The 20,231-nt window shown below is 33.8% G+C and overlaps 2 protein-coding genes and 1 non-coding gene across 3 annotated transcripts; all 3 read left to right on the forward strand.

Moving 5' to 3' along the window:
• The first annotated feature begins 9,565 nt into the window (after positions 1 to 9,565).
• On the forward strand, positions 9,566 to 11,913 carry LOC125197132 (probable indole-3-pyruvate monooxygenase YUCCA3). Its single transcript, XM_048095842.1, has 3 exons — positions 9,566 to 10,263; positions 10,712 to 11,083; positions 11,496 to 11,913. The coding sequence occupies exons 1-3, from the start codon at positions 9,598 to 9,600 to the stop codon at positions 11,697 to 11,699; spliced, it is 1,242 nt and encodes a 413-aa protein (XP_047951799.1). The 5' UTR covers positions 9,566 to 9,597; the 3' UTR covers positions 11,700 to 11,913.
• A 2,149-nt stretch (positions 11,914 to 14,062) lies between these two features.
• LOC125197713 lies at positions 14,063 to 14,165 on the forward strand. Its single transcript, XR_007172239.1, has one exon. It is a non-coding gene; the product is annotated as a U6 spliceosomal RNA (small nuclear RNA).
• Positions 14,166 to 16,340: 2,175 nt separating this feature from the next.
• LOC125192875 (beta-glucuronosyltransferase GlcAT14B) lies at positions 16,341 to 19,987 on the forward strand. Its single transcript, XM_048090546.1, has 4 exons — positions 16,341 to 17,084; positions 18,650 to 18,725; positions 18,824 to 18,939; positions 19,185 to 19,987. The coding sequence occupies exons 1-4, from the start codon at positions 16,574 to 16,576 to the stop codon at positions 19,682 to 19,684; spliced, it is 1,203 nt and encodes a 400-aa protein (XP_047946503.1). The 5' UTR covers positions 16,341 to 16,573; the 3' UTR covers positions 19,685 to 19,987.
• Positions 19,988 to 20,231: the final 244 nt, after the last annotated feature.

Genomic DNA, 20,231 nt, shown 5'->3' on the forward strand with positions numbered 1-20,231 from the left:
TGTTTGGCACTTGCTTTGATGAGTACTTTGTATCGCTTTGTTCAAAGAGTATGTGAATCATCCGCTGAAAAAAGAGTTGTTTTCCGAATTTGGTCTCCCCTTTAAGTTAGAGCTACAATCTCAGTAAATAAAAATTCTATAATAATATTTCTATCGTTAAATTCTTTACCAACAAAGATAACTATCACATAATATAAACAGAATATTCTCTTAGGCATAGATTTAATTTTGGCCATGATGTATTTGTACATATATTAGACCATCACAAGCAACATAGGAGTATAATACAAAAGCAGTTCCTAATAGACTTTAACACACATTATCTTAAACATGGCTCTCAACTAGGTGTATAAATATAATATACGATGTTCAAAATTCTACATTATGACAGTATTGAAAAAAAAATCGAAACTTTATATACCAATAAAGATAAAATTAAAAAAATGTGACATTATTGGGGAAAAAATTCAACCGTCGTAATATTTTCTCTAAGACTAGAATACGCATAGTATTTCAGAATCCAATGTTCACAAATTACATACACACCAACTGCAATATAGAAAAAACACAAATATTTCTCGATTCCTTTACACTACACTCCAAACCCACACATATTAAATTCGTTACGAAATGAATTATCTAAGATTCTTGCATGGCCCTCTTTCAATAGATAAAATAGGCTCCTCCTCATAAATATGGAGCCCCCCGGTTCTCACAATATTTCACTTGGTCTTGTCTCAATAATCAAAAATCATTTATTATGGTGTCAATATTTACTCGTGAGAGGGGGTGGGGGTCCCTTTTAAAGATGTTGATATTTTGTAATTAAATAAAACATAATTAAATGGCAATAGAATATACACGCTCCACACATACATATCTACGAGTAGTTAAATTAATGAAGTGTTTGAAATTAATCACAAGTATTTACTCGTGATATATGTAAAATCTGTCATGTTTGGATAAAAGATAATGGGACACGATTAAACATTAAATCTTGTGAAAATTAGAATTGGTACAAATAATTTTGATTGATATATATAGAGTCACATGTGAATTATTTTGGTTCATCAAAATTGGAAGGATTCAACGTTTTTTGTCCACAGAATGGTCCTACATATTTTGCAGAGAATATGGAGTAGTAATATTTATGAGGCGACAACGACTTTAAATTGTGAAATGAGCATCCTAAGTTTGCCTCAAAGGGCATTTTTTTAATAAAAATAGTCATACTTTTATTTATTTTTAATATTTTATCTATCCTAAACAAACATGATATGCAATCTTTAGGATTTAATTTTAATTTGAGGGCCAATACCGTCTGAATAATGAAAAAACCTTTTAGTTGTTCATTAATATTATCAGTGGAACGAGGCCATATCAATCTAAACCAATATTAATCATTGTAAAATTTACGATTTCTCATATAAATATAGTAATTATGTTATACAGTACTTACTATATTCAAACACACGCACACACATATAATTCCTAATTCATACAGTAAAAGATATTTCTAGCGAAACTATGCTAAGTAAGTTATCCTCCAGTCAAAAATAAGCTTGCAAATAGAATAATAGATTTCGCAATATATAAATAAGTCATAACAAAAACAATAACATAAATATAAAAAACAAGCATATACAAAACAATCATTCAAATCAAATAAAATATAAAAAAACATCCCATCAATCCGGCAAACCATTCGTTATCCCACAAAGAAATAGTCTCATAGTGAGAATATTGACAATTTACTTGAGCGAGGCCTAAGATCGAGATATTGTCGTATACTTGAGAGAAAATTTTATCTTGTGCACCAATACCTAGCAAACATAATAGTGCTTGATTAATTGTATATGATGACTTGAGCTCAAGGCATGATTTAATTATTGAGTTGAGCCTATCATAGTTGGTACAAGAAATATTTTCTTTATCACTTACAAGATAGATTAAAAAAATAAAAACATAAAAAGTTCCACTAGCTTTTTCATTGACATCCCGCAGAAAGTGGTGGTTAATTACTCACAGGAAAATGTGCAGAAGTGGAGGCCATTTCCTGACAACACATGACTCTCTATTCCATAGCTTTAAATATTGCCAAAATTTTGTTGCCTGCAATTCTATATTTCTTCCATCAATATGCCAATTTCAGACACCAAAACAATTTATACTATAAGAAGGTGTGTATCAGTTCATGCATTGCAGTTCTGACCATCCTATATGTTAGGTCACGTTACTAGTATATTAATACAAACTCTCAGTGGAATAGTAGGTGGTTATTTTTTAAAAGAGAATTAATAATGTTTTTTGGGTTTACTCCGTGGTCGCGTTAACTCAAATATACAGAAATTGATTGAGAGAGAAACGTCTTACTATTATTCTTACCGACTAGTATAATATACTCCCTCCGTCCCACTTTAGGAGTTCCAGTTGAGTTCGACACGAGTTTTAAGAAATATAAAGGAAAGTTGGTGAAAAATGGAATGTGGGTCCTACTTAATAAAATGTGAGTCGAAAGTTAGTGGAATGTGAGACATAATACCATTTATGAAATATTCTAACTGGAACTCCTAAAGTGGGACACCCAAAAATAGTAAATCGGGACTCCTAAAGTGGGACGGAGAGAGTATGCTTCATGGTCGGATAGCTTGTATTTAGACTATTTACCGTAAAAATAATTTAAATGTTCCACTCCTCTAGGCTTTAGGTCCATTTTCTCATTTGGATAACAAGGAAAGCCCAAAGTATAAAGGCTTACAAGAATGGACGTTTTTCTTTGGAAATTCAGTGGTATGACAAATGGATTGATTCTACCTAATTTGCTCGCTATAATTTTCTATTTAAATTTATATATCAGGGTAGAAAATTCATATTTTAAGTCTAAATCTTAGAGTTTTGGGGCTATCCTAGCTGACTAATTGGAATAAAAGCTAATACAGAAAATTAATCTATGTATTTTTATTCGTATAGATATTATATTATTTGTAAAATAAATATATAAAACTTAAAGGTATAAGTTTCATATGAAGACATAAAATGGAACAATTTCTCTGTTCTTTTTAAGTTAATAGTGGAGGCTGCAAGGTTAAAATCGAAGATACAATTTAATTAATTTTTGAGAATTTAGTGGTGTATACAAACTTTCACACATTTTTTGAAGATCCTAAAACAGTAACATGTTTTGCAATCATGTTAAAAACGGGTCGAGTCAAATAGGTACTTGTTAATTTTATAGACCAGAACCCAAAAGGAGTGGCTACATAGTGGATATGTCCATATAAATTCAATTAATTATATATGCAAATAATCCATTAATCAATAATCGAATTAACCCAATTGATGATTAGTCACATTAAGCCTTTTGGAGTACTTTCCACACCATATTTCTGACATAGCATGTTACAAACAAACCCAGTTTTTATTATTTTTGGCCATCTATATAATAAAGAAATTTGTTGATGAATCATTGTCCATCTCTACTTATAAAATGGACATTTGTAGACTAGTTATCGATTCAACTTTATTTGCACATGCAAAAATATTAGTTCTAACAAAAAATATTGATTAGTGCTCCATTTACCATTCTTGGGCAATTTTATAACTAAACTCTCATATGATCACATGAATTAATGAATTCCCCCAACAAACACACACATGCACACAATAATATAGACCATATTCTCTCAAATATTTTAAAGAATTCAGTTGTTACCGTTATTGAGTTAGTTGCGAATATATAAATGGCCAAAATAATTAATACAATCATACTAGTATATGATATGAACCTTGGTCTTGGGGTACTTAAAATGAATTAATTATGGGGAAGATTAACTTGAATTATGGGGCGATTCTTTGGATGAAGACAGCTTAGTTCATTTAACTATTTGGCAATCTTAAAAACAGTTAAAGGAACATGAAATCTATGGATCTGGCTTAAGAATTAAGCATGAAATCTTAATACATTGAACTTTGAAAAGAATTGGTGAAAAATTACCCCAAGAAACTAGCATAATGAATATGAAATGCTTTCGATCGAGGAGATGTTTCCTTTGAATATTGTTGAATGTTTTACTTGTAATTAGTGGAGTATTGTTAGCATGATTAGTGTGTTTAACTATAATTATTGAACTAAATTGATCTCGGACCATGGTATATGATAGGCCCCGTTTGATAGTCATGGTCAAATAATGGGACTTTTCACTTTTGAAAATCTTGACTATCATTCTATCAAACAAGCAAAACACACTATTAGTCAATGTCAAATTTCAATTATCTAATCTTGGATTCTTAGCTTAAATCAAGCTATTAAAGGGTGCCTAATTAAATATAATCGGCAGTTTACCGGTTTTATTGTAGATAGTAAACAATCAAGATTATGAAATGCTCCCCATATATACTAGAAAAATACTAAGTAATACTTTCTCATACCAAAAAAATATTGTCAATATTGCACCAATGGAGTACCACATTTTACAATTCGTTACATGTAATTTTCGGTTTAATCGGAGTATAAGTTTTAACTATATTTAGTTAGTAGTATTATACTATATATGATCAAAATTAGAAACATATGATATCATATTGACAGTTTTAATTAAGTCACACTAATATGTAGATATTTTATTAGCTAATATAATCATGCATATTACCTAACAATATATATGACACAGTGATATTGATATCAAATTTACCAATTAAAAAAAAAGTTACCCATGCACATGACTAGACAATTAATTTTCTTTTCTATTTATTTCTTAGGAAACACTAATTATTAATATGTTTGTATCACATATAAACAAATTTTGTGGTATGGTATCACTACATGATTATAATTTATACCGATCTTTAATATTGACTATTACCGAAAGCTGAAGTTCAACATACTCCCTACAAGAGTGTAATTAACACACACTATTAAATAAAGTGTGACATTAAATGTACATACACACAAAATTTTAACATGCATCCACTTTGTAAAATATCTTTCTCACCACCAGGTCCAAGTGCACCATATACTCAACCATTTACACATGTTGTAATAAAGTCATCAATAGAATGGGATAATATTTTTGAAAAGAAGAGCTGCCACTATAGTTCATTATTTTTATTTTATTTTTTCTGTGGGGAGAGGTCTACAGACTCTATACGACTAAAGTTAATTAGTTAGCTAGTACTTCCAATTAAGCCGCAAATACCCAAAATGAGTAGTTTCAAAATGATGAAATGAATCACATTTCTCGAGGATCCAATTCTATTAATGAGGTCAGTTGTTTCTGCGTGAATGAATGGAGACTAATTCCATCAATGGTAGTAGTAATAAAGTTCAAAATAAATTTGCTTTGCAAACTTCAATTATTTGGATACGAATGTCACCAATTTTATAGCCAAATTAACCTCGTGTTACCCATCCCTCAACTTCTTATTTTACAACTCAACACTTTTTGGTGTGCTTAATATTTTTTTTAGTTTCACAATAATAATAATAATAATAATAATAATAATAATAATAATAATAATAATTATAATAATAATAATAATAATAATAATAATAATAATAATAATTCTAGTTCCAGTATTACTAGAAATCCAAATATTTTTCAATGAATTTGGTCAAAATTCAAAATATGATTGATTGAGAAAATGAGCAAATTTATAATATACAGTACTTTGATAAATTGATTAGTTTATAACTTATCTAGGCATTATCTTTCAGGTATTTACAGCTTCAAATAAAACGGTAATATATAATATTAACTTATTAGAAATGTAATAAGTGCAAACTCTAAATATTGTACAAATTTTAAACTATTATCTGGACCATTAAAAAATGTCAACAGATGATAAAATAGTAGCAATAAAAAATATCAACACAGTGTCAACGGTTGATACTGGGTTGATATTATGCTGACACTGTGTTGACATTTTCTATTGCTACTATTTTTGTCATCTTTTGATATTTTTCAAAAGTCTAGATCATAATTTGAAGTTTGTACAATATATGAGTTTGCATTTTATCACTACCCATAAATAATTATATATATCTATATATATGCTTGAGGTGTTCCTATATACCAACTAAGGAAACTTTCCTTCCCAGTGATATTTTTCTTAAACTATTTTGAAGATGCAAATATCTAATATATCATCAATTCAAAGTTTTTGAAGTTTGTGAATAATAACACGACGGGTAAAAGAATCATACTCCTTAGTCTCTTAATAAGAATCCTATTTAATTTTAATATGAATTTTTAAAAATATAAAAAAAAATGAATTTAATAAATTAGTAGAATGTGAGTGTCACTTACCATTTATGATAAAAAAAATGAAATATAACTCCTAATTGTAAGTTTATTATAATGTAATGTTGAGTCCTTGACAATACAATCCAATTGATAAAATATTTCTTGTTCATTTCGATAAGTCCATGTTTGAATCATTACGATTTATGGAATAAATGAATGACCACTGTATACTCCGTATCATTTTACAGAAAATTAAAAACGAAGAAAAAAAAATGAAATAGCTAAAGGATATTTGAGAAACGGAAAAATAATCAGTATATTTATGTAAGACCATCTTCAATCATTTACGCCAAACTCAAACCCATTTTTGAGTATAACTCACATAAAAAAGTAGTTTTACTCCAACCATTTACATCATCTTTAAGTTTACACCATTTTTAAGTATTTGTCTAACAAAATTTTGACGTAAACACCAAATTTGATGTTATTCTATTGAAAAATCCAAAAATGAGTTTGAGTTTGGTGTATGGTTGAAGAAATTATCTACACCAAAAATGAGTTTTGATGTACGGTTGGAGATAGTCTAACAAATTACATATCGATTTAAAATTGTATACCTTATAACAGTTACGTCATGACGTAATACTATTTTTTGTCACGATAAAATTTAATGAAAACAGCACGTTTCCATACACATTTCGAACCATAATTTCGTTCTCCTAATAGCGATAATCAAACACGGCTTAGAAAAATGAATATCAATAAAATGAATGCTGTATTAATTAAAATATCTAAAATATTGGAATATAAACACTGGTCCTGCTGAAAACGTGCTAGAGTATGGGTAGGCACAACCTTTGAGCTTTAGCGTGGGCCTAAAACAACAAAAGTTTGAAGCCTCCCGAGCATACAAATTTTTTTGTAATGATCTAATACATGGAGTATTTCACATATCTCATATCTTCAAGCCTAAAACTTTCGTCTACAAGAATATGCACTCTTTCCTTTTAGTCCGTCCCACAAGAATATGTACTTTCTAATTTTAAAAACTCTTTTCTTTCCAATGAGGTGACACTCATTCTCTACTAACAATATTGTAATTACTTTTTATCTCTACCTTTCTCTTACTTTATCAATATTGCATTAATTCCCATGCCAAATCTAAATGCATATTTTTTTAGGACGAAGAGAGTAGTTATAAATATTGAAGCCAAGCCATTCAAAATAGAAACAATAATAAATTCCAACTTATGCAAAAGAAAAGCTACTTATAAACATAAAAATACTGCAAATACAGAGACAACACATATTCTGACGTTATCTGTTATCCGTACCTTCACGACATATTAATAACACTGCTATATAGTGTAGCCCGGTAGCAAGTTTGAACACCCCCTTCAAAAGCCCACTTCACGTGAAGTCACAGCTCTTAACCTTCCCTCCATTTTGCCTAAAGATTTATGACCACTCATTGAATACGATACTATGCGAATTCTATTTATAGTTGAATATTTATAGATGAATTGAACAATTTTAGGTGATACTACAAATTTATGCAATTTTTTTCTTATATTTTAAATGAGCAAGAGCACTTAGATACGGATGAATAGAAGGTGATCATAGTACAAATTTTTTCTTTAAATTTTAAAATGAGCAAGAACATTTAGATGAGGATGAATATATTTTGGCTAAATTTATGTATTTTTTAAATTTAATTAGTACTCCACTACTTATTTATTAAGCAAAGATAGTACGGAGTATTTTGTACTACTCCTCTGTAATGGATTGCACTTACTATTGTAGTTTAGTTTTTATAAAGTGTGGGGCGGATATTTGATAATTTGCCTTTTTTAGAATGGTCACGTCAGTATGATATCTAGTGTCTACAATATAACTCCACTAATTAAAACTATTATATATCTACCATATGTATTTTTTGAAAAAGATTTACTCCATAAAATAATTACCAAGCTATCTGAAATAAATTTTTTTTTGGCGTCGCTTAATACTAAATCAAAATTAGTAGTATGATCTTATTTTATGGAATACAGCACATAATTCATAAAGCAACTTTATTCTACCATATGCATCATTTTTAGGATAGGCGCTAATTAATCTAATTTAAATACAATTGAAATATCAACAACCGGCTAATTTGGCCTCACTTAATTTATATTGTAATGTCTAATTAAGTATTAAGTACTCCCTACGTCCAACAAAAGAGGTCACACTTTTCTTTTTAGTTTGTCCCACAAAAGATATTACATTTCCTCTTTTGGAAAAAGTTCCTTCTCACATCAATTATAAAATTATATTTTCTCTCACCCCTTAATACACAAAATAACATCGCCTAAAATCCCGTGTCATTTTTCAAGTGTAACATCTTCTCTGGAACGGAGGGAGTACGATATTATACATTGGAATTAGTATCTTGGGATCGGTATCAATAGCTCATGCTGCCCACTATTAGCTCTAGGTTTGAGAGTTCAAACTTCGATGGATTGATATTTTCTTGATATAGATCGATTCAATGAATTTATTCACGATTTATACATGAAATTAGTTTTGTAGCATATCTATATTTATTTATCTATTTTATTATAAGTTTTTCCGGAATAAATCAATTTATTGGAGTACGTATCAATTTGTTAATCGCGAATGAGACTTTTATCATACTCCATAAAATAGGAGAAAAGTCAAACTTCACAAATTGCACATGAAATCGTTTATCAAATTTTCGATGTTTCACATGTATTTCATTTTTATTTATAACTATTTTCTTTTCAATTATTAACTGTTGGTGTTTAATTCAATTACTTTGGTTATTAAAATCAGAATATATAACGTAATGAATAAGAGTAAAATGTGCCGTATGGACCTTAATTTAAAATAAGAAAGTTTATTTGTTCCTTTTTTAGGATGTTTGGAAATTTAATCCAATTTTTGAAAAAATACTACTATTATTTTAATGTTTGTTAACCCTTTGACCGAAATTTACGAGATACACCTAGTATGTAGGAAGACTACTTGTACTAGTTATACAAATTTTGCACAATTTGTACTAGTACTAAATATACTAAAATTAAATAAAAAGCAATTAACGAACTCCTCTAACTCGTCTGGTAATATAACCTAGGTGGCATCCTAGATTTGCATAATGTATAAAAAAGTTGGGCAAATTGATCTCGAAAAAGACAAATAAAACATCATTTTCAAGTCCTAAACACTAGTTCCATTTTCAGCAATCTCTATATAAACCCCTCCCCCCTTCAATCCCCCTCCACACATTCCCTCCCCTTTCCCCGATCTCACGAATTCCGTTTCCTAGATCCGTCACTTCTTATTATCATTCCCAATGAGCACCAGCTGCGACCAGTCGTCGTCCAATCGCGACGACCTATTCTCGGGCCGTTGCGTGCTAGTAAACGGCCCGGTAATCGTGGGCGCGGGCCCCTCAGGTCTCGCGGTGGCGGCAGGCCTCAAGCAAGAGGGCGTGCCGCTCGTGATCCTGGAGCGGGCCACCTGCATTGCCTCGCTGTGGCAGAACCGGACCTACGACCGCCTCAAGCTCCACCTGCCGAAGCAATTCTGCGAGCTCCCCTACGCCCCTTTTCCGGCGGACTTCCCGGAATACCCCTCGAAGCGTCATTTCATCGAATACCTCGAGTCCTACGCTAGAAGGTTCCAGATTGTTCCGCGCTTCAACGAGTCGGTTCTGTCCGCGAGCTACGACCGCGCCTGCGCGCTCTGGCGCGTCAAGACCGTCTCCGGCGGCGCCGCCGTCGAGTACATCTGCCGCTGGCTGGTGGTGGCCAGCGGCGAGAACGCCGAGAAGGTGGTGCCGGAGTTCGAAGGGATGCATGAGTTCGGCGGCGGCGTGATGCATGCCTGCGATTACAAGTCCGGCGAGTTTTACAGAGGGAAGAAGGTTTTAGTCGTCGGATGCGGGAATTCCGGCATGGAAGTTTCGCTCGATCTCTGCCACCACGGCGCGTATCCATCGATGGTCGTCCGGAGCTCTGTGAGTCACTTTTTCTCTCTCAATACGCACCGAAAATAAACAGCAGGGGATGCTGTGCAAATCATAGGCTTTGATCTACACAGCATCCCTGCTGTATATTTTGCCACAACAGGGGATCCAAGTCCGAAAATAATAGACAGAATATCACAATAGTTAAAAAACTTACTTGTTACATTATTTATTTCAAAAATTTGATCGAACTAGACATGTGAATCTACTACTACTACATTAAGTATATATATGTATGCCAATCTGATCAGGACAATTGCCTGACATAATAATGATACTAAAAGTTCTATTTCTCTATTATAGAAAATATATAAACTGTATTATAGACTTTTTGGACCATATATTTATATTTGACTGCATTAATTAATTAAAGTCAAATCTTAATTAATTGAACTATTGAAGTGTGATTATACTTATTAGTCCATATATCTTTGGTCAGGTTCATGTGTTGCCTAGAGAAATCTTGGGAAAGTCGACGTTCGAGTTGGGGGTGTTTCTGATGAAATGGCTGCCAGTTTGGGCAGTGGACAAGATACTGCTTGCGGCGGCTAGGTTGATTCTCGGAAACATCGAGAAATACGGGCTGAAACGGCCGCCACTTGGGCCGTTACAGCTCAAGAACAACCAGGGCAAGACGCCGGTTCTTGACATTGGCACGTTGTCAAGAATTCGAACCGGGGACATCAAAATCGTCCCGGGAATCAAAAGATTCTTCCAAGGAGGAGTCGAGCTCGTTGACGGTCAACTTCTTGAGATGGATTCTGTTATCTTAGCTACCGGATATTCTAGCAACGTTCCGACATGGCTTAAGGTGAGAGAATCTTGCATCTTTTTATGTGTGTGAACAGTGGTCGGTTATATTTTTGTGTAGATTCATGTGACAGTTATGGAAGTTAGCTTCATTCTAGATTCTATTTTCTGAATCTGGTCATTACAAATTTTTTAATGAGTTGAGATAAAATAAATAAATAAAATAATGCTCAGGACATTTTTTTTCCTCTGCCTTTGTGTTTGGAATTGATTTCTCCAAGAATAGGGAAGTGAGAAAACTGAGAAATGGATAAATGGGCACATGCAAGATTGAATTTTTTTTAGCTTTGTGCAATTCCCTTTCTAACCCTGATAACAATTAGGACATCACCCTCACTATTGCTCTAAAAAGGTGTCTGTTTTTTTCTTTAGTAATGTGATTGATTATTAATTGTGATGATATTTGTTAACAGGAAAATGAATTCTTTTCAAAAGATGGGTTTCCAAACTCACCATTTCCCAATGGATGGAAGGGCAAATGTGGTTTATATGCAGTTGGTTTCACTAGAAGAGGGCTGTCTGGTGCATCTGTGGATGCTATCAAAGTTGCAAAAGACATCATCAAGATTTGGAAGACTGAAACCAAGCAGAAACATCACTCTGTTAAAGTGCTGTAGTGAAAAAAGTGTTGTCTTTAAAGTTTTTGGTTGTTATCAAGAAATGAGAGACTAGCCCTCTCCATGAATAGTCCCAAGTCAATTTTGTTTATGGGGCAGTTTTGTACAAATTAAGGAAGATGAGGCTTTTCCCCCTTTCCTTTTTAGTGGTTAAGTTAAGGGATTTGTACAAAGTGTTGGATGGAATGTTTGGGATCATTTCTTCTTCTTTCAATTGGTCCAGCTAGTGTAAGTGATAGTGCATCTATCTCTCTACAAGAACTTGGTCCATTTCTGGACCCATTAAATGTGATAGAGCCCTATACCCATAATTCCAAATATAAATAATTTATTTAATGTGATTTCGACTCTTCACTGTTTTTCTTTGGGAAGTACATTAGAAAACACTAGAGAGAGTCCATGTTAGCCAGCACATGGATAGAGCCCACACCAAGAAGAAGAGATTGTGCCATGGATTATGTTCTATGTGAAAATCTAGGTTTGTGTTAGCATAAAGTCGTAATTACTTATAACTCGTCACTCTCATAGACCACAAATTAGATTCGTAACAAAAATCTTAAATCACGAAAACAATATAAACAGGAAGAACAAAGGAAAAAACCAAAATTTGATATTTTTAACATGTGGTGCTCCCGGATTGGCCGATTCCATGAGGCTTGGACTGCTCTCAAGGCTGCGGAGGCGGCCTACTCCACATCCGCGCCTTAAATTCGGCCAAATGTTGTTATAAAAGAATAGAGAGATCAAGCAATAGAAAGAGAGGTAGGAAGATGGGTAGTTGGAGGTGTGCATGGGGTGCATTTAAGGATTATAACCCAACATCCATTATTCCATGCTTTGATGTTACGACACAAAGCAAGTCATTTTCACAACCAGGTTCATATATTAAGTTCCAAGAAACATATGGATGGATGAGAACCTTCATATAATCCAAATTTGAAATTTTCAATGTTATTTTATCATGTCAAAGCTACAATGTCAAACAAACTACACTCATTACCCTGACTATTCATTCCCAAATTGGGTAGCATGTCAATTTTGAATTTATTGGTGGGATCAACGCCATAAGTCCATAACCGATCATCATACTATGATTGCATTACTCAAACCGACGAAATTCGTCTTTGCATAAGTATATCTGTGTCCGAAACAGAAAAATGATGGATCCAACAATATATTTGATCTTTAAATTAGCCCACGACTAGAACCACTGTATAAGTCGAATGAGATATTAATCAACTTATCACTAATTGGTTTAAGATAGTACTCATGGCTTTTGGGTTACAAAAAGAAACAAAAATTGCACGTCGACGTACAATAAAACTGAAACTAACTGTATATCAAAAATTGGTTTTGAGACGGAACTCACGTACTTCTGTCGTCATCAGATCTTGAATAAATGAGTCGAACCGACTATGCATGCATGTGTTGCAAAAGTGAATGAATATAACCAAATGACGAAATGTGAACAAGAGAATCTATAGAAGATATAGAGAATGAAAAGCATAACATACATACATATACAGAAAGACAACCCACATGAGATCCCATGCTTTGAGAGATACAACCATGGTAACGAACTCCCAAGAATTAATTGGCCTCTCCCCTATTGCTTCACCACCACACACAAGAAATTAGAAAAAACAAAAATAGGTGAATCTCAAATCTTGATCATCTTAAAAACAGTCAGTCAGAAGAGACATGGTAGTGTCCTTCCCTATTGAGATTTCAAATGTTTCGATTTAGTCATATAATTTATTATTTTTGTCAACTATGAAAATGTGTATGTTAGACATCAATACTACCAAGAGAAAGAGAAACACATGGGGAATATATCACCCATCCCTTCTTGCCTTGCATTTGAGCTTTGTTTTCAAAACGTCAATAACATGCTACTAAATGCATCCCATGAATTCAAGTTTATATAACTCGACCAACATATCCAAAACTTTACTTATATGTCTGATCAAGGAAGTGACAATATATGTAAGATCAGTGAGCAAAGAACAAATAAAATTTTATAATAAAAAAAAAACAAGTAAAACACAACATAGACAAACACCTTCCTCCCACAGTACTTATATGTCATTAATATCAATTTATTTATAAAAATATTAATAATATAATTCCCACTTACATTGTTCAGTTCTCCTTTTACTTTGAAAATTCCAAAAAAATCATATAAACACACTATACTATTTTAGAAGTATATATACCAAGGTCACATAAAATGGGCCGAGATACAGCAACTCTAGGCCCAACATGCAGCCCAAAGTCTGTTTAGGAAATCAAACTTTATCCCACATCGGATAGCTATGGCAATCATAACAAAATTTATATACTTCCAGCTTAATGAATGAACTGTCCCTTCGGGGACATCCGATAAAATTGGAACGATACAGAGAAGATTAGCATGGCCCCTGCGCAAGGATGACACGCATAAATCGAGAAATGGTCCAAATTTTTTTTCTTTCCAATTTTGTTTCTTTTTTCAATTAAAAAGATAGCATTATGTTCTTAAGCATATTTTATGATCCCATTTTCGGTATAATTCAGTTTTAACAAACTGTCCTATTATACAAATCCGATCACAAATAGGTGACTAAAATTATTGGAAAAATTTTACGTCTTTTGAATTTAATACTACTAACAATATAATAAATCATACTAGTATTTAAAAATAAAATTATGCATCACTTTTCAATTTATCAATTTTAATAATCAATTGTTATCTAATAAAAATCATACTGGATTAAAATTAAAAAATGAATCATATATCCTGATTCAGTATTATGAACTCTCTAAGTTAAAATTCATCCTAAACATACAAAATTTAAAATTAAAATAAATCATTTTATAAACTATTTATGTTTGAGGCTGTTGGTGGATTTTGAGATCATGCATTTGGTTGATGCAGTTTTTTATCGTCTTGTATTAGTCATGCATTCTTGCTAATCCTCACAAACTCATTATTTTCAGGGTAGTTTATATTCAACTTCTGTTATTTTTTGAAAGAACAGTAGATCTTATAGAGTATTTATATTTATATTTATCATGCTTTCTTTTATATCCTTAGAAACTCATTATTTTGAGGGGAAGCCAAATATATGCAACATTCCCATCCAATTTTCTAGTATAAAGTCAAGAAAATGCAACATGTAGAAAGTACTCCCCCCCATTTTTTTGTAGTGCCCTCTTCTATATGGCAATGAAAATCTTTTTAGTTCTGGTTATTCTATCAATTATTTGTATTCAAAATATCGCTCTCAAAATTAAAATACCTGCGATCACGGAAGGATACTCAGTTTATATATTCAATGAATTACCTGAAAATTCTCCAACGTTAAGAACTCATTGTTATTCTGGTGATGATGATTTGGGAAATCATACGCTTCATGAACACCAAAACCATCATTGGCATTTCCACGTAAATATTTTTCAGACGACTCGTTTCTCTTGCAGTTTTTGGTGGGATGGAAGACATAAGGCTTTTGATGTGTTCTATGCAAAAACGGGGCAGATGTGCCAAACTGGATTGGGTATTAACGTATGTAGTTGGATCGTTGAGGATGACGGATTTTATTTTAGTCCTTCTGAACATTATGAATTCGATATGAGAAAAATGTACAATTGGGATTAAGAGTGATTTGTTAAGAAAACTAGGTAGTAGTAGCACACAAAATTATGCTACCCTTATCTGTCATGAACCAAATTCTTCATATGGAATATGGTATGGAAATGCGTGCATTTATTATAAGATATCACTGTGTTCTTAAGTTCTATATTTGTGAATAGATATACTCCCTCCGTCCGTGAATAGGAGTCCTGGTTGGCTATTTTCATCCGTCCGCCATTAGGAGTCCCGGTTAGACATTTTATTTTAGGAGTATAAAAAATGACCCCACTTTTCCCTTAATTTAGAAGCTGCAATTAATTTTAATCCACTTTGATTGCAAATAATAATATAAATGGGTCTCACATTCCACTATCACACACTTAAATTATTACACTCAAACTTTTCTTAAAACCCATATCCAACTCAACTGGGACTCCTATTCGCGACGAATGGAGTATTAATACTACTCCAGTATGGATAACTATTTTTTTAGGTTGACTACAGATTTACTGAATCCAAAGCCACCATGTATTTATAAATAAACAATGTCATTTTATTGTTTGGTTGAAAACATCATTGATATATTACACTATTTATAAATAAACAATGTCATTTCATTGTTTGGTTGAAAACATCATTGATATATTACACTTAGCCAACCATATTTTTATGTCATGGGATAATTTATAACAAAATCTAAATTTTATTAATTTTTCAATTGATTTTTAAAATTATAGAATGGACCAAATTTGACAAACAATAATTTTTAACAATTTAACCTTCACAAAATGTACTAAAATTTGAACGGTTTTTCACCAAATGCCCCCCACCCCAAGAACAATCCGATCACAAAAGGCAACCGCAATTGTATTTAATTATTTTCAATATTAAAAAAAACATAATTATTGAAATATTTTGAAATGAAGATAAATTAATAGAACTAATAACTAGTAACTCTTTCAAATTAAAAAAATAAATATACATAGAGATGAAAAAGGTAGAAGGTTTATTGTTGAAACTTGAAAGGGATAACATTTGATCAACATTCTCTTTGATAGCTTCATCACACTTCCCCAGTTACCGGAATCGGAGCTGATTAAGCTGAAAAAGATGATCGGAAAATGCGAATACTGAGTAGATTAGCCTCAGCCACCACCCACCAAGTCGTGTAATTGAAGCAAAAAACGAATCCCAAACCCCACACACTATTCCCAAATCAAAAATCTCAATTCAAATCCCCCAATTCCCAATTCCGGCAATGCCACCCGCCGCCGCCATCCCTTCCCTCTGCGTCCTCACCCTCTTCTCCATCCTGCTTTTCCTCTCCCTCACCACCGCCCCCCGCCGCCCCCCGCCGCCGTCGCTCTTCCCCAGCCGCCACCGCCTCCTCCTCCACGACAACCAGACCGCCCCCGCCCCGCCCCCGCCCAGACTAGCCTACCTCATTTCCGGATCCGTTAACGATTCGGGGCGGGTCCTCCGCCTTCTCCACTCCGTGTACCACCCCAGGAACCAGTATCTCCTCCACCTCGATCGCTCTGCTACCCAATCCGAGCGCGACGCCTTGGCCGCCACCGTCGAATCGGCGCCGCTTTTCAGGGCTGCGGCGAATGTCCATGTTGTTGGCAAGGCGGATTATGTCCTCTCCAATGGGCCGTCGGCGCTCTCCTCCACGCTTCACGGCGCCTCTGTTTTGCTCCGTTTGTCGGACAAGTGGGATTGGTTTATCACTCTCTCTGCTGCTGATTACCCGCTTGTCACTCAAGATGGTACCTTTATTTGATTGGTTATGTGATTGCTTAACATTCTTTATAAGTATTTCTTTGGCTTGTTTTAGGGTTTATTCACAGTTATTGTGTTCTTGACAATTTGCAATTGGTAGTTGCTTGGCAATCAATGATAGCTTTATGTCATAGTTGTTTCTGTTATATGCTTTGAGTTAAGTTAGTTGATGTGTTAGTTACCTAATATGATCCTCGTAGCCTCAATGTATGTTTATCTTGGCTTCGTTGTCTGTCGATTACTAGATCAAGTTTGGTATTGTTTGGGATTCTAGATTTTGCTGCTTCGACTATTCGTTGTTTTGTGTATTTAGTATGTGTGTTCTTCCGCATTTCATGGATATACGATTGGATTGGTTCATTTTGCATATAAGGGGGGAATTGGGACACTAACTTTTCTGTTAGACAAATCTGAGGTAGTACCACATATACTTCTTTTGTGTTTGACAAATGCAAATGTGAGTGTTACAACTGAAGTTTGTTGTAGTTGGTGTTTGTGAGTTCAATAAGCTCTGTGTTTATTGTCAATCTGATACTTGAGCTTTGGCAATTGATGGTTGCTTGGCAATCAAAACATTAGCTCCATACCCTAATTGTTTCTGTTGTGTGTGTGTGTGCGCGCCCTTGAAGTAAAGTTAATGGATGTGTTATTTTTTTAGTTTGCTATGTTCTTGAAGTTTCTTTAGCTTCTTTTAGCTCTGCGTTTATTATGGATATGATTCTAGAGCTTTTTCAATTGATAGTTGCTTGGGAATAAAGACAGTAGCTTTATATCCTTGATGTTTCAGTTGTGTGTGTGAGCGTGCACGCTTTTAGTTAAGTTAGTGGATGTGTTGGTTACTTATGACTTGCCTAATCTGGTCTTTGTAAGCTCAAATCTCAATGTATTTTTTCACGGCTTTTATGGTTGCCGGTTACTATATCAAGTTTGGTACTGTATGGGATTATAGATTTGATGCTTCTCAAAGCTGTTTCAACCAGTGGTTGCTTTGTGTATTTAGTAGTACTATGTGTTTTCTTGAGCATTTAATGGATATACGTTTGGATTGCCTCATTTTGCGTATAAGTTGGAACCATATACTTCTTTTGTGTGTGACACATGCGAATGTTACAAACTTACAACTGAATTTTGTTGTAGTTGTACATATATCGTGAACTCGATAAGCTGTTTTAGCTCTTATAGTGTTGTACATATATCGTGTGCATTGCATATATCGTGTGCTTCCCCCATCCCAGTAGTTTCATGTACATGTGTTCTCAAATGTGTGCAAGAACATAGTGTGATTAAGATTTTGTTGAATTATGTTATTTTGTTATTCTTTTACTCTGAATATGTGTTCCAATAAAGGCTTACTGAACCATCTACTTTGACACATTGAGATAACTTCACCTTATCATATAACCAAAGAAATCATACAAAGTTTATAGATGTGTCGTTTTTATCCGGAGTTGGCAGAGGATTTGTTGATTCTTCCATGTCTATAAACTTCATAATTTTTTAATTTCATAATTTTCTTGTTACAACATTTGTGATGTGGAGCTTTTGTCTGCAGATCTTTTGCACATATTGTCATATCTACCTAGGAATCTTAATTTTGTGAATCATACAAGCTACATTGGCTGGAGGGAGTAAGTTTTCTTCATTTTGATTCAGAACTTTCTCGAAAATGCATTAGTTTTCTCTAGCAGTTCTTATCGATGTTTCTTTTCGTGTACTTTTATCTTAGATCGAGGAAATTGAAGCCGATAATAGTTGATACTGCACTCTACCTTACTGACAACATTGAGACATTTTTTGCAACTCAAAATCGACCACTGCCAGATGCCTATCGCTTATTCACAGGTTTGTTGAATTCTCATTGTTTTATATGGCAACAAAAATGAAGAAAGAGACGATGAATTATAAAAGACAGGTCAAGACCACGTGATCAAATAGTATCAATCACCAAACATACTAGTATTAGGTGTGGATTTGGATCTGCGAATTGGACGATCGTAATAAATCTCAGTTTCGTTAGACCATCTTACACAAGTTTTTTCGTGTTTGTATGAGAGTTATAAAGAATATCTTGTTTATGTTGCTTCTAGGTTCATCAATGGCTCTCTTGAGTCGAAATTTCGTCGAGTTCTTCATCTTGGGAACAGACAACCTACCAAGAACTCTACTGATGTACCTCTCCAACACACCGAAACCAACTTCCGTCTACTTCCCCACTCTTCTGTGCAACTCCCGTCAATTCAAACGGACAACAATCAACCACAGCTTGCTTTTCTCCTCTCTCGACTCCAGGCAGCGGATCCGCCAGCTCAACTCCAGCGACTTCCAGGAACTAGTCCAGAGCGGAGCAGCCTTCGCCTCAGCCTTTCCCCAGAACGACCCCATTTTGGACCGTATCGATCTAGAGCTCCTGCAGCGCTCTCCCAACAAACCAGTACCCGGTGGCTGGTGTTTAGGTGACTCCGGTGAGCATAAATGCAGCGTTTGGGGTGATTCCGACGTTCTAAGGCCTGGCTCAGGAGCCAGAAGGCTCGAAAAACAACTGGTTCGGCTTCTGTCGAAGGAACCGACTCAATGTTTGGATGAGTAATCCATGCTTCTGAATCTGATTAATATTGCTAAATGCATTTTTACTCAACTAATTCAAAATCTCTCCAAAAAAAACTTCTACCAATTCTTTATTGTGGGCTTTGGCTTTAGCTTTTCTTTCACATATGAAATGTAATGGTTACAAAACTGTTGGTCGGAGAGGAAGCGTCTTAACGGTTGGTGCGGGCTTAGCTTGACAGATAACTAGTTTAACAAGAATATCTGACCATATAATTTATCTTTTGTCTTTAATATAGCTACATGTTGGAGCCAAAGTTTTAATGATAACGAGTGTTTGATTAAATTTACTTTGAAAAGCTTGTATGTTAATTTTCATCCAATATTTTAATTCAGCGTATAATTACGATGCACTTTCCATTTAAGTCTTATTTTATATTCTTCCGTTATTATTTGTGGCTTACATGATTTGGGCACGTAATTATTTAATGAAATACTGTGTAAATGTTAAGTGATATACTTATGAATTTTTTTGATATATAACATTTATATATTAAATGTCGACTTATTTGGACTAATCTATAGGTGCA

The sequence above is a fragment of the Salvia hispanica genome, chromosome 6 (assembly GCF_023119035.1).
Source record: "Salvia hispanica cultivar TCC Black 2014 chromosome 6, UniMelb_Shisp_WGS_1.0, whole genome shotgun sequence".
Lineage (NCBI taxonomy): Eukaryota > Viridiplantae > Streptophyta > Magnoliopsida > Lamiales > Lamiaceae > Salvia > Salvia hispanica.

Coding starts and splice junctions, on each gene's coding strand:
- LOC125197132 (XM_048095842.1), top strand. CDS start 9,598: ATGAGCACCAGCTGCGACCAGTCGTCGTCCAATCGCGACGACCTATTC. Junction 10,264..10,711: donor CGATGGTCGTCCGGAGCTCT/GTGAGTCACTTT, acceptor ATCTTTGGTCAG/GTTCATGTGTTGCCTAGAGA. Junction 11,084..11,495: donor ACGTTCCGACATGGCTTAAG/GTGAGAGAATCT, acceptor ATTTGTTAACAG/GAAAATGAATTCTTTTCAAA.
- LOC125192875 (XM_048090546.1), top strand. CDS start 16,574: ATGCCACCCGCCGCCGCCATCCCTTCCCTCTGCGTCCTCACCCTCTTC. Junction 17,085..18,649: donor CCCGCTTGTCACTCAAGATG/GTACCTTTATTT, acceptor TTTTGTCTGCAG/ATCTTTTGCACATATTGTCA. Junction 18,940..19,184: donor TGCCTATCGCTTATTCACAG/GTTTGTTGAATT, acceptor TGTTGCTTCTAG/GTTCATCAATGGCTCTCTTG.